This window comes from Hippoglossus hippoglossus, chromosome 5, assembly GCF_009819705.1.
Source record: "Hippoglossus hippoglossus isolate fHipHip1 chromosome 5, fHipHip1.pri, whole genome shotgun sequence".
In the NCBI taxonomy this organism is placed as follows: domain Eukaryota; kingdom Metazoa; phylum Chordata; class Actinopteri; order Pleuronectiformes; family Pleuronectidae; genus Hippoglossus; species Hippoglossus hippoglossus.
The window spans coordinates 24226609-24241007 of record NC_047155.1 but is presented as its reverse complement, the minus strand read 5'-3'; the positions used below and the strand labels follow the sequence as shown (position 1 = coordinate 24241007).

Below are 14399 nucleotides of genomic sequence, written 5' to 3'. Positions count from 1 at the left end.
ACATGCAGTCAGTTATGCATTGTACTGTAAATAAGCCTCACATTTATATAAAAAACAATAATAATGAAAAAACCTACTTTTCAGTTTGTGGAAAAAGACAAGTTTCTTTCAAAAGTATTAAAGACACAAAATATACACAGAATTCAGTTTATGCGAATGTCAGGAGAATATGGAGCAGAAATTGTGACAAAACTCTTACGAGTTACGATTTTCCATTTCACTTTTGGACTTTTCTAAAACAAGTCAGCAACAAAAAAAAAACTAACAAGAAGCCTGTTTGTTGCACCATTTTATTACTCAATAGTTACACTTCAATTTTCAACTTACTGACACAGTTTTTTCCCACATACAAGTTACATTTGACACATTTATAACAGTTGTGACATCAAACTGAAGGTATACAGGATGAGACCTGTCGTAAATAGATCAGAGCTGAACAACAACTAAACATCCAGTAACAATACTTTTTTTGAAATTGCTCTAATGTGTAATTCAATACTGGTATGGGCATAAAATAATGCTCCTGTAAGTGCTTAAAAGAGAGATAATGTGAACGCCACCTTTTTCTGAAACTGATCCCAGGTGAGTGAGGAACAAAGTTTCCGTCTCCCTCCTCTACCACAGACTTTGCCCACCCTCTATGACTAAGTTATGCCCTGTCATGTAGTCGGAGGCATCAGATGCCAAGTAGACCACTGCGGCTTGCAGGTCTGTCACTTGAGCCAGTCTACCAGCAGGGATATCTGACAGCCAGCGCTGCACCAGAGGCCTCAGACTCTCCGAGTGGATGAGAGGGGTGTCAACGATCCCCCTGAAAAAGAGAGACTGAGGAATGAAATCAGAAGGCATCACAGTTTAGAGCCAGGAGTGACAGCGTTGTTTCAGAGCCACCACTTTGGTGACAAAAATAAACCCAATTATCCTGCGAAGAAAGGGCATGGAGAGCCTTCTCTGATACTTACTGTAGGACTGGTGGCACGTAAATGACTGGCACATCTCAGGAGGAGCCTGCGGGTGCGAGGGGACGTTTGGCATAATTTGCTCACAGCCTTTGGGTTAACTACTTAAATACAACTCCCTCATTTTTTACCGATGCAGGGACAGTACTCAGATAGAATTCATGTGAAGACATTTTGTGCTGCTTTTATTTTTGTGGCTGGTCCGTTGTCTCGCGTCACAGCCAATGCAGTCCCCCTCCACCTCCTCCAGTGAAATATCACACGGCTCACATTTGAATAAATATGTCAACACGCCTGTTTGTGCCTAATACGAGACGACTTCTGACTTTCTACACAATCGACGTGACAGTGACTAAAAGCCGCGAGGCCCGAATCATTGTTCGATGCATCCCGGCGCCTTGATATGAAATTCCAACATTTGGCTAAATTAGCACTTCCAAGGAGCGTGTGACACCTTGGTTAACATATTCCACCTCAATTATATTTCTCTTCAGCTGCCCTGTTATCTGGAACCTTTCCTGGCAATCAGAGGTACTGTTTTCCCTCAGCCAATTTTCTAGATAATGCAGCTTATCACTGCCGCGGCTAAAGTTGCCAATGGAATAGGGCTCCAGTCAACCTCGCGAGCGCTAATTGTGTCCCTTTTTTATGCATATTTACCGACTGTCACTTCAAAGAAATCAGCGGCCCATTGAGACAGCCAGTTAGCGAGGGGGAGAGAGAATTGCTTCTTTGCAAATTAAAATTAGCAAACAAACTGCCGATAAATAAAGCTGAGCGTGTGCAAGGGCTTTGTTCTGGGGCTGTGGCTGGGCCCGGCTCGCCCGGTGCCACCGGACGGATTTGCTCAGGGATGGCTGGGGCTAAGGGATGCTCCACTTAACACACACACATACTGACTCCCCCTACACACACACACACACACAACCCTTCCTGTGTTCTCCTCTTTTCTTCCCGCTGCTCAGCTTCACAGACAAATAGATACAAACAAGGCTCCATTGTCGCAGCCACACTTTGAGTGAGGTTGCAAATTTGATTCCCTAATTGAATAGAACAATTAGAGCAAGTGTTTGGTTGATTCATCCCTCAAGACGTCATCTAATTAAGCACTGATGCATTGTTTGAGGACTTAAATTAGTGCATCGCTCTCAAATGGGGGCTCTTCATATGAAAGCAAACACGCTAATCACCACTCGTTTTTGGCAGCTCGAATCCTCGCCACACTCGAAGGTGGACCGGGGCGTTTCAGCACAAACACTGCGCGAGCGAGCGCCGAGCGAGCAAGTGAAGAGATGGCCAAGAATAGACGGCACTCACGGTGAGATGCAGTTGACACGCACTCCTCGGTCGATCCATTCGGTGCCCAGAGTCTGTGTCAGTTTAACCACTCCGGCCTTGGACGTGTTGTAGGAGAGCTGCTTCTGAGGATGAGGGACTGCAGGGCAGAGGAAAGAGAAATCAGTTACACAAAGATTCATTAAGATCATACTTATTGCATCATGTACTTTGACTTGATTTCGCAGGTAATAGATTAAAATATTTTCCTTCATGTTTTCATTTATGTATTTGCTAGGGACAGTGCACATCAAACAGAGTAAATACTGTAAATGAAGCAGAGTTAGTAGTACAAACCAATTTTCATCCGTTGATATCTGACATAAAATAAAATGACCTATCTTATATAATTACAAATATAAATGGATAATTTATGTGTTTTATATACACACCATCAACACTAACTAACAAACACATGATTAAAACCCTTCGGCCAGTAAAAGTAAGCAAATAGCACATGATTAAAATATATTATACAAATCAAACTATACAATGCAACACTTAGATACAATACAAAGCCGCAGGTAAACTAAATCACATAAGATAAAGTGGAATAATTACACACGGTCACAAGTTTGGTTTGATTAAAGCTTAAGTCTTAAGTTTGTTTTTAATAGATAGATGATTCTTATTATTTCGGAAGTCAACAGGTAAAGTCGTAGGCTCTGAGAAAAGACGTCTGTACATCACAACCCATTCGTCTCTGATGCCTCTTGCCCGACCATTACTTTCACAGCAGCTCCTTTCTCAAAGAGTGCTCACACACTACACATCTTGTATTGCAGCTCATGCACTTTCTTGTGGACACTACATAAAAGCGCTTCCATTAGCTGGCTGGAGGGGGAGGGGGGAGGGGGGACGCTGCAGATGAAGCCATGTAAAATTAATTGCTTATAATGTCCAGTTATGCTCTGTCCTCAGCAACAAAGGCAGGGAGCCATTTGTTTGCCTTGACCATCACAGATGCTGCACACTGCATGGGATGCCGGGACAGGGGCTCATTTTCTACCGGTTGATTAATCATCATGAGGAAGGCTCCAAGTTACATACAACTTTAGTAGTTAACCTCATCACCTGCTGATCTGACTGCCAAATGGCTTCAGTGTGAGACGGGGATGATAAATAACGGCCAGCTGCAAGGAGGCAGAGAAGCGGTCCTGGGGAGAGGAAAAGGCTGGACCATCCCTGCCCAGGACAGAGGTAGAAGGTGGGGAAGAAATAAGATGTAGACTTTAGGACAAAGGCTCCGTGGCTGAGAATGTGGTTGAGCGGGATTGTGTATAGCGAGTGTGGAGAGATAGCGGGAGAAGGTGAGGTTGGGCTGGGCAGGGCTGGATAAGAGCAGGCTAGGACCTCAGAGGAGCAGGCGAGGAGGAGCGGAGCCCAGGGCTTACACGCAGATTGAAGGTGAAATCCGACTTATCAGGACAGGAAACACAGCTCAAAATGCCTAACAGCACTAATCCTCACTCAAGACCTGATGATACAGCCCCAAAATACCATTCAGAAAATGCCTTCATCCTTTAAATAAACCTGCATTGATGTTTTCTCGCCCGTCTTAAAGAGCAGTAATCCCCAGAGAAGGGAAGAGGAGGTAGAAGGAGGGCATTCTCCAAAGCCCTCTTTAACATTCACCCTGCTACTTATTGCCCATTTCAAGTGGAGGAAAATACACGTTCTTTATCAGGCACGCCTTTTACATTTCGAATTCTTCGGAGCAGATAAGGAGAGATCAAATGATGCCCCTCCTTTCCCATAGTGGCGCTAACGTTCACGACCGAGCAGCTGCAGATCAGCAGGTCTGTGTGTGTTGGGGGGGTCACAAATCTCTCAGTAAGGTCATCACGCAGCCCCCCCCCCCCCCCCAAAAAAAACCCCCTGAGTGTGACCATATCGACATGGATATTTCCTGCCTAGGTGTCTTTGAGCTGCTGGCATTTATTCAGAAAAGGAAAATGGTGGTTGATGGTCGACATGTGTGTGTGTGTGTGTGTGTGTGTGTGTGTGTGTGTGTGTGTGTGTGTGTGTGTGTGTGTGTGTGTGCGGAGGGGTGTTAGTGAGCACATATTCTATTCAGCAGATGGACAAAAAGCTGTCATTGTGCATTTTAATTGGGCATTTACGGCTGCTTTTTGGGCTTCCACTTGGCTAGAACAGGTCCCATCTGATTACACATTATGACAATATTACAACAGATGTCCAGACCAATAAAGTAAATTCCTGAAGGACTGCACGTAATGTGAGTAATTGATCATTTTTTTACGCCGGCCTCTATTTACCAGCATGCTCCTGTTTTACAGATTGCCCCTGCAGTCGGGACTGGGGACCATATGGCACAGCGGTTTACTGGCGATTTGACTATACTGCTGATGAAGTGTTGCTGTTCCTCCGGAGGAACCTGTTGGAGGAGGAATGTTACGCTGTTTACGCCGGCGCTGCGAATTACAAGGCTTTTACTGGGCTCACGCTAAACTCTAAAAGTTTCTTCCGCTGTTCAAACACGGCTGCTGGCACAGGCTGAGGTTCTGCCGCTGCACAGGAACCCCGCCCCCCCCCCCCTTCCCAAGTTGGACCTCAGGTTGCCTTCCACATCCTCCAGACAGCTCCGCAGAGAGGGGATGTTTATTATGATGCAAAAGCGCCTCAGCGAGACGCAATCACAACACTATGTATTTCCTGCTATGCTTATTGTATGCAGGGGTGGATGCATCTCTATACAACAGTGTAACTGGGGTAAAAGAGAAAAAAAAAAAAAGTAAAGCTCCATAATCCTGTTTTAATTGTGCAGGTTCACCTTAAGTTTTCTCTAAAACATGAAAACTGCAAGACGTACATGAGGCTGATGTTTTCTTATTTCAACTCTGCAACCGTATAACGATCGTAAGTCAGATATGATGACTTCATGTCTGCTGATAAAAACTACTTAATGCGACGTGCACTCCCGCACATAGCTGCACAGCAAAACAGTATTTAACTCTGCACCTCCTCCCCCTCCTCCTCTCAGCCTAACTCTCCACGCCAAATGGAGAGATTAAAAGCAGACATGGAGGGGCTCCAGAGAGAGTGTGGGGGAATAGAATCATCACTCACCTATTAGACTGGCCATGGAGGCTGTGTTGATAATCTTGCCGTATCCTTGCTTCAACATCACTCGACCTGCTGCCTAAAGCAAGGATTCAGGGGGAAAAGAGACACATTAAACACCTCATTATGGCGCAGATATGCTACAGAAGGCCCAAGTATAGATCAACACAAAAACATGCAGTTTATACTCAGAGATGGTGGTTAAACGTGAGTGGCTTTTAAAGCTGTGGTGGAGCATCTCACATATGTATGGAAATAAATGACTGACAGCGACTAGATAATGTGGAACTAAATTTAGTTGCTACAGAGCAGCTGGTCGGACCATCAATAATTAGGTCAGACAAAGAGATAGACTACTGAAGGAACATCAAGAACCAATTTAGTTCTTTCAGCATATTTTATTTTATTCTTAAATTTTATTTTTTTAAATACTAACAAAGCATATATTACTTCAATATTATTTTATGAGAAGAGAATTTTGGTTTTATCACTGTCGCTCTGTTGCATTTGATCATTTGTACCTGCTACAGAGTGCATCCAGTCGATATCCTATTTGTTGCTTTTAAGTATTTCAGATAAATTATGATTGAGTGTTCAATTATTGGGCCGAAAAATTCCCCCACTTCTAAAGCCATTATAAGAAAAAGCCGTCGGTAAATCTGAAGAATCTGAAAACAGGGAAGCTTTAGAGATTTTCACAGTAGTTTTCATAGGACAAAAATAGTATAAAACTTATACTCCTGGGCCCATAGTAGAAAATGTTATTCTCGTTCTTTAAAATATATATATGTTAAACCCATTTCAAATCTGGTATGATCCATAAAAACAGAAATACTTGTCTACCTAATGCTGTCTCTGTTCTCTTCTGCCGTTTTCAACACAGTCGTGTCTGATCACTCAGTTTCCCAAAGATGAACAAAGAAAAACCTTCAGATTAAACTAATCCCCACAGGATGGTGGCTGAGTATCTCATTCTCTAGTGAACTGTGGCATCCAGCATTGATGCAGAATTGAATGAAACCAAGAAGATTTTATTAACAATATATTTTAATTGTCTGATTTTCCACATGGAAAATAAAATCCTCTCTACGAAGCGTTTCAAAGTAACAGCAATGAGATAAATTCTTATGGACATATTTAGGAGTTAAGTGATATAAAAATAAATGTTTAATAAATGAAGCTTTAACTTTGATTTAATTTAATACATAAATCTACATTTATTTGTGGATTTTTCAGGAAGTCTCTAAATTTCACATCACACTACTGCAATAAGGTGAAGAATAAACTGTCTCACTGTGTCACACACACACACACACACACACACACACACACACACACACACACACACACACACACACACACACACACACACACACACACACACACACACAGTGTGTTTTACGTTCAGTGACACACACCTGACAGCACATGAACGTCCCCCTCAGGTTGACGTTAAAGGTTTGGTCCCACTCCTCCAAACTGGTGTCTTCACTGGCTGAGTTCATGTTGATGCCGGCGTTGTTACAGCCGATGTGGATCGCTCCCCATTTGGAGACGATGATGTCAATCATCCTCTGGACGTCATCTGATTTGCTTATGTCAGCTGTGATTGAAATGGCATTGATACCTGTATCAAACAACAGGGACGTCTGTTAAAATACTTTGTACACACTGTACCTTTAGTAATGCACAACTTCTATCGATGGGCATTTCAGAAGTGTAGTTTTGATAAACTTGATTTACAACGTATAAAACACACAAGATACAAAATCGGATTAAACAATATTACAGGTATATGTATTTCCCATTTATTTCTAATGTATATGAAATATAATTCTGTAAAAGGAAAGTGGAGAGAAAATCCCAACGATCAGAGAAAAGTTTCATGAACAAGTTTGATCAGTTAGAAAATATCTTATCCTTTACTATGCTGCCATCTGCTGGACATGAAGCAAAAACTGTGAATGACATTTGGTACAAATGCGAAGTGCACACACCCAGAGGGAAAGTACAATAATAATAATAATAATAATAATAATAATAATAATAATACACTTTATAGTACTTTTCAATGTATGATAAAAACAAATGTAGTCAATAAAATCAAGCAATTAAAACCTCAGCAGATGTGTACAAGCTGAGGGCGTGAAAATAATTTTTGGCTTAAACCCGAATAAAATGAGTTGTAATAGTCTAAAAGACTAATGACTAAAAATTGATTAACTAAACAATTAATTAATGAATCAGCAGATTAATTCATTATGAAGTAAACTATATATACAACTACTACTACTACTACTACTATACTATACTACTACTACTACTACTAAGTTTGACCAGCTGGTTGGCACACAACATGGCAATGTAATATTTGTTGTGTTTGCATGCCGTACCTTTCAGGGAGAGCTCTTCGGCCACAGTCTCAGCTTTAACTTTGTCCATGTCCACTACAGCCACCTTCGCACCAGCCTCCCCCAGGGCGTGAGCAAATCCTCGGCCTATCCCCTGACCAGCACCTGTCACGTAGGCCACCTTTCCATCAAGACGCATCCGGTCGAGGATGGGCTGCCCCTTGACCCCACGGAAAACCTCGTCATCCGTTATTTTACACTAAGAACCAGAGAGGACATGAGCAGTGAGAAAGATGCTATTGTAAAAAGTGTGTCTATAACACCGGGGTTAAACTGCACCTGTGTCCTTGAGCATTCAGAGGCCACAGACACCCGACGGATTATACTGATGCCGTCTCTGAGGGGGATGATGACCTTTAAACAAGACAGACATCATTAACAAAAAAATGTAATACCTGTAAAACACACACTCTCACGTAGAGGTTTGAAACTTAACCTGTTCCACACGTGGATCACTCAAGACGAACTGGTTGAATTCTCGAAGCGCCAGTCCGTTGGCGTCGGTGGTGTCTTTAAGATAAACCTTTGCTTTGAACAGCGAGTTGTCTACACATATGACACCTCGTAGTTTCAGCAGGTTGTTGTCCAGGATGAAGTTGTAGTAGTTGATGTAATTATTCTTGTCAGCATCAATGAAGATCATGTCAAACTGCTCACCCGCAGCTGCCAGTTCCTGAAGGGGACAGATGGTTTTTAGAAAACCTGCCACGTGCTCCACAGTTTTACAAATGAAGACAGACTCAGTGTTAACCATTGGCTGCTGTGACATAACGCACAGCAGCTACGATAGTAAATGCGTTAATAGTTTGCAAAAGAGTCATCTTAATTGTCTAAACCAGAGGTCACTAAAAGTCGCACCACAGTCTGGATCTGAGCCCAGACGTGTCCAACCTATAACCGATATATCATTGAGAACTGTCACATTTTAACAGAGCGTTTCTATTTTGAACGGCAAAGCTTTTCTAGCCTTGATACAGCCGCCCAGGAAATTCACTGAACAACTGCATTTGTTGTAAATCCTCTCACTGATGCCACTCAGCCAATGAAATCTGTGAATTCTGATGACCATTACGACCGACCAGAGTCGGTGAGTGAGATTCACAAGGTGGGGAGATGATAGGAAGAAGAATAAACTGTGATAAGTGAGTCATAGAAAAGTAAGAAAAGTTATGAGTAAGTAAAGGAACTTAATTTACAGCTTTAATTTTTTCCTACAATAAAGATTGAAACATTTTATTAGAGTACTTATCTAAAATCTCTAAAGTTCAGTGTGAAAACTGACGAAGATATTATTTAAATAATATTGATTTATTCTTTCTTTGCTTTGATAGTTATTGACTCATCCATCCATCCATACCACTTATCCTTTGAGGGTCATAGGGGGTGGCCCACCAAAGTGGTGAGAGGCGGGGTATCTAACCCCAGTCTCTATGTCTTTGGACTGTGGGAAAAAAGCCAGAGCATCTAGAGAAAACCCACAGTCACAGGGAGAAAATGCAAAGTCCATACAGAAAGACGGGGATTCAGACTGTAAACCTTTATGCTGTGAGGCAACACAGTGCTATACTCAATACATCTAAGAGTTCTGGACCCTAGGAGATTTTCTTTATCTGAACCTCTCTATATTTTAATCAGCCCTGGTCTTAAGGATCTCTCTAAATCTGTAAAATACTCTCTGACTCTCCTTCTGTGGTGTTTGGCTTATTGTCTCTCACCTGTAGAGTGTCCATGGCAGATCCAGTTTTGACAGTAATTTTCTTGCCATGTGGGGACTTGTCAAAAAAGGGCAGAGCGAACTCCTTCAGGTACGGCTCTAACTCGCAAGCGACTAAGTGGCCGTCGTCAGGCAGCCCCTCGGCCATGGACAGGGCTCCGTAGCCAGTGAACATCCCGATCTCTAGCACCTTCTTGGCTTGACTCATGTGAATCAGCATCTTCAGGGTCTGACCTGTCACCAAAAACACACCAGAGAGCACGTTATCACTAAATGGTAAATCAGTGAATATAGTAGCACTTAGTAGCAAATGTCCAACCTTCCACATGTCCAGTGATGCACTCTTTGGGAAGCCGGAACATGGTTTTACCCTCCTTGTGCACTTGATCCCAGTCATGAGATATTGTTTCCCTACACATGATAATGGTATTATGGTGTTAACATTATTATTCGTATATCTTAATCTTTGGATGATTGTGTATTCACAGTAGGACATACTTAAACAGCTCTGCCAGAGGTTCACTCTCCTGTGTGGTCATTTTCTCCATGTAGTCATCCAGACCGCTGGCGACGTCCAGAGCCTTCTGCAAGTAACGTGTCAGCTCTTCAGGGACATTACCACTTGATGTAGCTAGCTCACTGGCCTTCATTAGCAGGTCCACAAGGACCTCCACCGGGGTGTCAGGGACTGTGGAAACAACACAAAGTCACTTCAGTTTAGTCATTGTGAAGGAATTTCTCCCTCCTCAGGTCTGTATGTGATTTAAGCTTGAAAACAATAGTTCATTGTCAGTCTCAATGACAGCTGTGAAGACACTGATAGAGGTAAAGCAGGCCCCGTCCCCAGCAGCAGTTGCCGTAGACACAAGGTCATACAGATATGATGTGGTGGAAGGAGTAAGCAGTTGTGATAGTGGTGCCCTTCATGAGATATACCGTCTGTGTGAGAGGACATACGGAAGCACAGCATCAAATATATATTGTGACTTGGGTGAAGGTGATTTATTGTTAGGGCTTGGTGCTTAATCCAATCTTCACACGTGTATGGATCATAGACTGTATTTAAAAACCTGTATTCTCTCCAATGACCAGCAGAGGGCGACTCTACTGCTTGTCAAAAGAAGTCTGTTTCTGTAGAACTCTATTGAAACTGACCCTGCTTTTCCTGAATGCTACATAAAACAGGTCTCAAATCGATCTTCTTTAAAATTTTATCATGTTCATTTCATAAATTATGGTCCAGAGTCAAATGGACAATAAAGCATGGCAGGCATTGAGGCGTGGACACAGTGTGATTGACAGCTGCTAACATTCTATGATTGGTAGAAACCCAAGATGGTGCTGGCCAAAATGTCAAACCCAAGGCTTCAAAACAGCAGTTCACAAACCAATGGGTGACATCACGGTGGTATAGATACGTGCTGTGGTCCTGTGAATGATATGTATATTTGGGCATATTGTCAGTTTTGCACAGGCGCAAGGATGAATCAGAATTGAGTAACTTGGTGACACAGTGTATGTGTTGCTCGTGTGTATTCTCCACATGTTAAGCTCCTATTGGCGAATCTGTGTAAGACACCTGGGGCTCCAGAAGATGTTTTCATCACGAGATAACAAGATTTCCCTTTAAAGTAATCAGCTGCTCTCTCTACTATCGATGCCTTCTCCAGGTAATATGATGGAGATGCTTTGGCAAAGGTTTATATACAGTTTCTGTCTGTCTGTTTTTGAACAGCCTTTGTCATTGCAACAGTGTGCAAGACACAGTCAGGAAACTTTACATGTGTGTGTTTGAGATCAAAATAAAGGCCCAGTTCGAAAATGGCCGTGTTCCATCTCATGATGACTTTACTGAGTGCTCATGTAATTATGTAGTAATATCTGCTGAGCACTAATGGGTCAGAACATCAACATGTTGACAGATGTCACCGCTGGTGTGATCCCATCACAAGGCGACCTTGAGTCTCAGTTATTACCTGCACCAAGGAGGTTGTGTCTACGTCTATGTATTTTGGTAGTTAGCAAGATTACACAAAACCCGCTGGATGGATTACCATGAAAACTGGTAGAATGAGGCAGTGTGGGTCAGGGAAGAACCCAGTAAATTTTAGTGTGGATTCGGATCAGGTGGTGGATCCCGGATAAAAATAAAAAAATCTATCTTTAGTTGATATCTCTGAGAATAATTCAAGGATCTTGATGAAAAAAATCTGATATGTTGAAGGGACTGATATTTCTGAGTGTGTGCGATTTGGTGCAGGTCCCAGAAAATCCCGATCTAGTGAATTTAAATGTTGTTTCATGAGGGGGCAGTTGGGCCTTGGTGGATTGTTTGTTTAATGAATATTACAGATCACAAAAATGTTATGTGTTCAAGTTGCTTGCTTTGTCTATCCAACATTCCAAAAAGCCAAATATTTCCATTTATTATTACAACAGAAAAAGGAAAGAGATAAAACTATACAATAGAATTGAATAAACTGGGACTAAGTTGTTTTTTCCTCTACTTACTTAAAAATAAAAAGTGAGTCAGGTGGTGCAACCAGGTAAATATTATTTTAAAACATTGAATAATAGGTTTAAGTGGACATATTGTTGTAATATAAATATTTATTTTTGTGTTGATGTTTATCCATCTTTAAATTTACATTTGGGGGCTTGAGATACTGAATACCTGGACAAGAGGGACTTTTTAAAAATACCATTTTAGAAGCGTAATTTGTAATTGACCCAATATCAATCATTTACAGATTCATTAAAATAATTCAGATTGACATTAAACTACAGTCCTTTAGTAGAGATTTGAGGTACTCCACCACACTTCAGAGGTAAATGTTGTACTTTTTACTCCACTACATGTATTTTACAACTATAGTTCCCATGTAGATTCAGATTTAAGACTAAAAATACACATGTTGATCTTATTGTTGAAGAGTTAACCAGGGGCTCTCAGTCTGTTTGACATGTGACCTCTTACAATAAAAGCAGTGTAAGTTCAGTGCTCATGTGGTTTCATCTCAATAACTTGTTGAGGCCCCAAAGCTACATATTAAACTACAGACTACACATTTCAGAGGAAAGAAAAAGTAAATTAATTGAAACAACTTTGTTTTAATTTGTCTTTAATCATCTCATGTCCCGTTAGATTTACCTTCTGACCTGCTGAGGGGTGTGATCAATAGGTTGGGAACCAGTAAAAAACAACCACATGTAAATCAGGTCATTAAGATTCAGCAGAAGCAAAAAACACAGTATTTACATGTTTAATGCATCTAATTCAGAAGGATCACTTTTACTATACATACGGAACTTCCGGGGCATTTAGTGGTTAATACTTTAACTTTAGAAGGAGTTTGAATAGAACTTTTACATTTTTGTCTGGGTATTTTAGTATATATATATATACACAATAAATCTTTAAAATACTGTATGTACTTTTTATATTGTTATATTTTCTATGGACTATGAACCTGTCAACATGTGTCAGTGTGGAGATGTGGCAGACAGTAGTAACAGGCAGTCTGACGAACGAGGCTCCACTGGAGTTTATTTCTCACACTTGTATATGAAACAACAGTCTTTACCTTTGCGTGCCGACATGTTTATGGGCGGGACGACCTCCAGCAGCTGCGAGGAGCCTCAGGACAAGCACCAGTCTCCGGGTTGTTGTTCAGTCTCCGCAGCGAAGCAGGGCTCAAAGTTTGAGAAGTGACTGTTGTTTGCAGAACGTGCGAGTTAGCGCGTTATCCAACAGCGCGCAGCACGTGTCCGCGTCGGGTGAGCGAGCACTGATCTACTGCACTCTGCAGCAGAGGCGGCTCTAAGTATCCGGGGGCCAGATTCGTGACCTAAGGTGCCCCCCAATCCCCCTCAATGAGAGGAAATGTTTACGTCAACAAGCACATTATTTGCCAAATAAGAATACAAATTCCAGCACACACCAGTATCCCAGTTTGATGATTAGTACCTGAGTATTTAATGCGATTAAAATCAATGTGGCAAATCTGATGAAGTGAATGAAATATGTTGCCTGCTCCTTTTATCATTTTTTTAAATGTTTATTGAGTGTCAATCCTGCCATACTGGACATCCAAACTATTCCTTTAATTGAAAATTTAGATTGTATATATATATAAATATATTATATTTCTGCCTTGTCCTTCCACTACAGTGGTTTGAACAGCCCTGTATGTTATTTATTAACTGATATAAACACAGCCTGAGTTAAATCATCGACGAAGGCTGGGCCCTGCCGCCACAATTACAAATCCTTTGTCACATCATGTTAGGTATGAAGGATGCAGTCTGCCAAGCTAATAGGTAGGGAACATGGTTGCTAGGCTAGTTTTGGCAAGATAAACAGTAAACTGTGTTATTTTTCCAATAAAACATTTTATGTAAGTTAGCCACGTCACTTACACAGAGAATTTGTGTTTGGATTTGTGTTTGTGTTTGGCAAGTCAAAGTGTTGTAGAAACACAGAGGAAGTTGAGAAGACAACAGCAGATGCACAAGGATAAATGAGGCCTACTTGATCATAAAGACAGGGACAGAAAGAATACATTTTCAGATTTGGATGACACAGTTGAAGCAGAGCAGAGCCCATGTGTGTCCCAACAGCTCCAACCATCTAAAGCTGATTTTATACAATGAACTCCCTCACCTGTGCCCAGTGTGCTAAGATGGTCTCCTAAACTTTTTTGTACATTTGAAATGAGAAATATCTTCTCTATGAATACAACAAAAAATCCTGCTCCGTGATGCAGTTGCTTGTCTCCAACATACATACAATTTTTCCTTTGAGAAAAATAAACTGGGTGAATTCTTTAATTCTTGCAAGTAAATAACGGGCCCTTCGAAGGGCGGGGCCCATATCAATTAATGCAAGACAGACAG

General features: G+C 41.5%; 1 protein-coding gene across 1 annotated transcript; it reads right to left on the bottom strand.

Moving 5' to 3' along the window:
* Positions 1-274: 274 nt before the first annotated feature.
* On the bottom strand, positions 275-13285 carry zgc:113054 (uncharacterized protein LOC541322 homolog). Its single transcript, XM_034586474.1, has 12 exons — positions 13088-13285; positions 10002-10191; positions 9823-9914; positions 9505-9737; positions 8226-8462; positions 8069-8143; positions 7772-7988; positions 6797-7005; positions 5385-5457; positions 2277-2394; positions 554-811; positions 275-522 (listed from the first exon to the last, which is right to left on the bottom strand). Exons 1-11 carry the CDS (start codon positions 13101-13103, stop codon positions 616-618), a joined length of 1656 nt encoding a protein of 551 aa, XP_034442365.1. The 5' UTR covers positions 13104-13285; the 3' UTR covers positions 275-522; positions 554-615.
* Positions 13286-14399: the final 1114 nt, after the last annotated feature.

Coding starts and splice junctions, on each gene's coding strand:
- zgc:113054 (XM_034586474.1), bottom strand. Junction 5,458..6,796: donor GGACGTTCATGTGCTGTCAG/GTGTGTGTCACT, acceptor TCCTTGCTTTAG/GCAGCAGGTCGAGTGATGTT. Junction 2,395..5,384: donor CTCCATGGCCAGTCTAATAG/GTGAGTGATGAT, acceptor TCTGCCCTGCAG/TCCCTCATCCTCAGAAGCAG.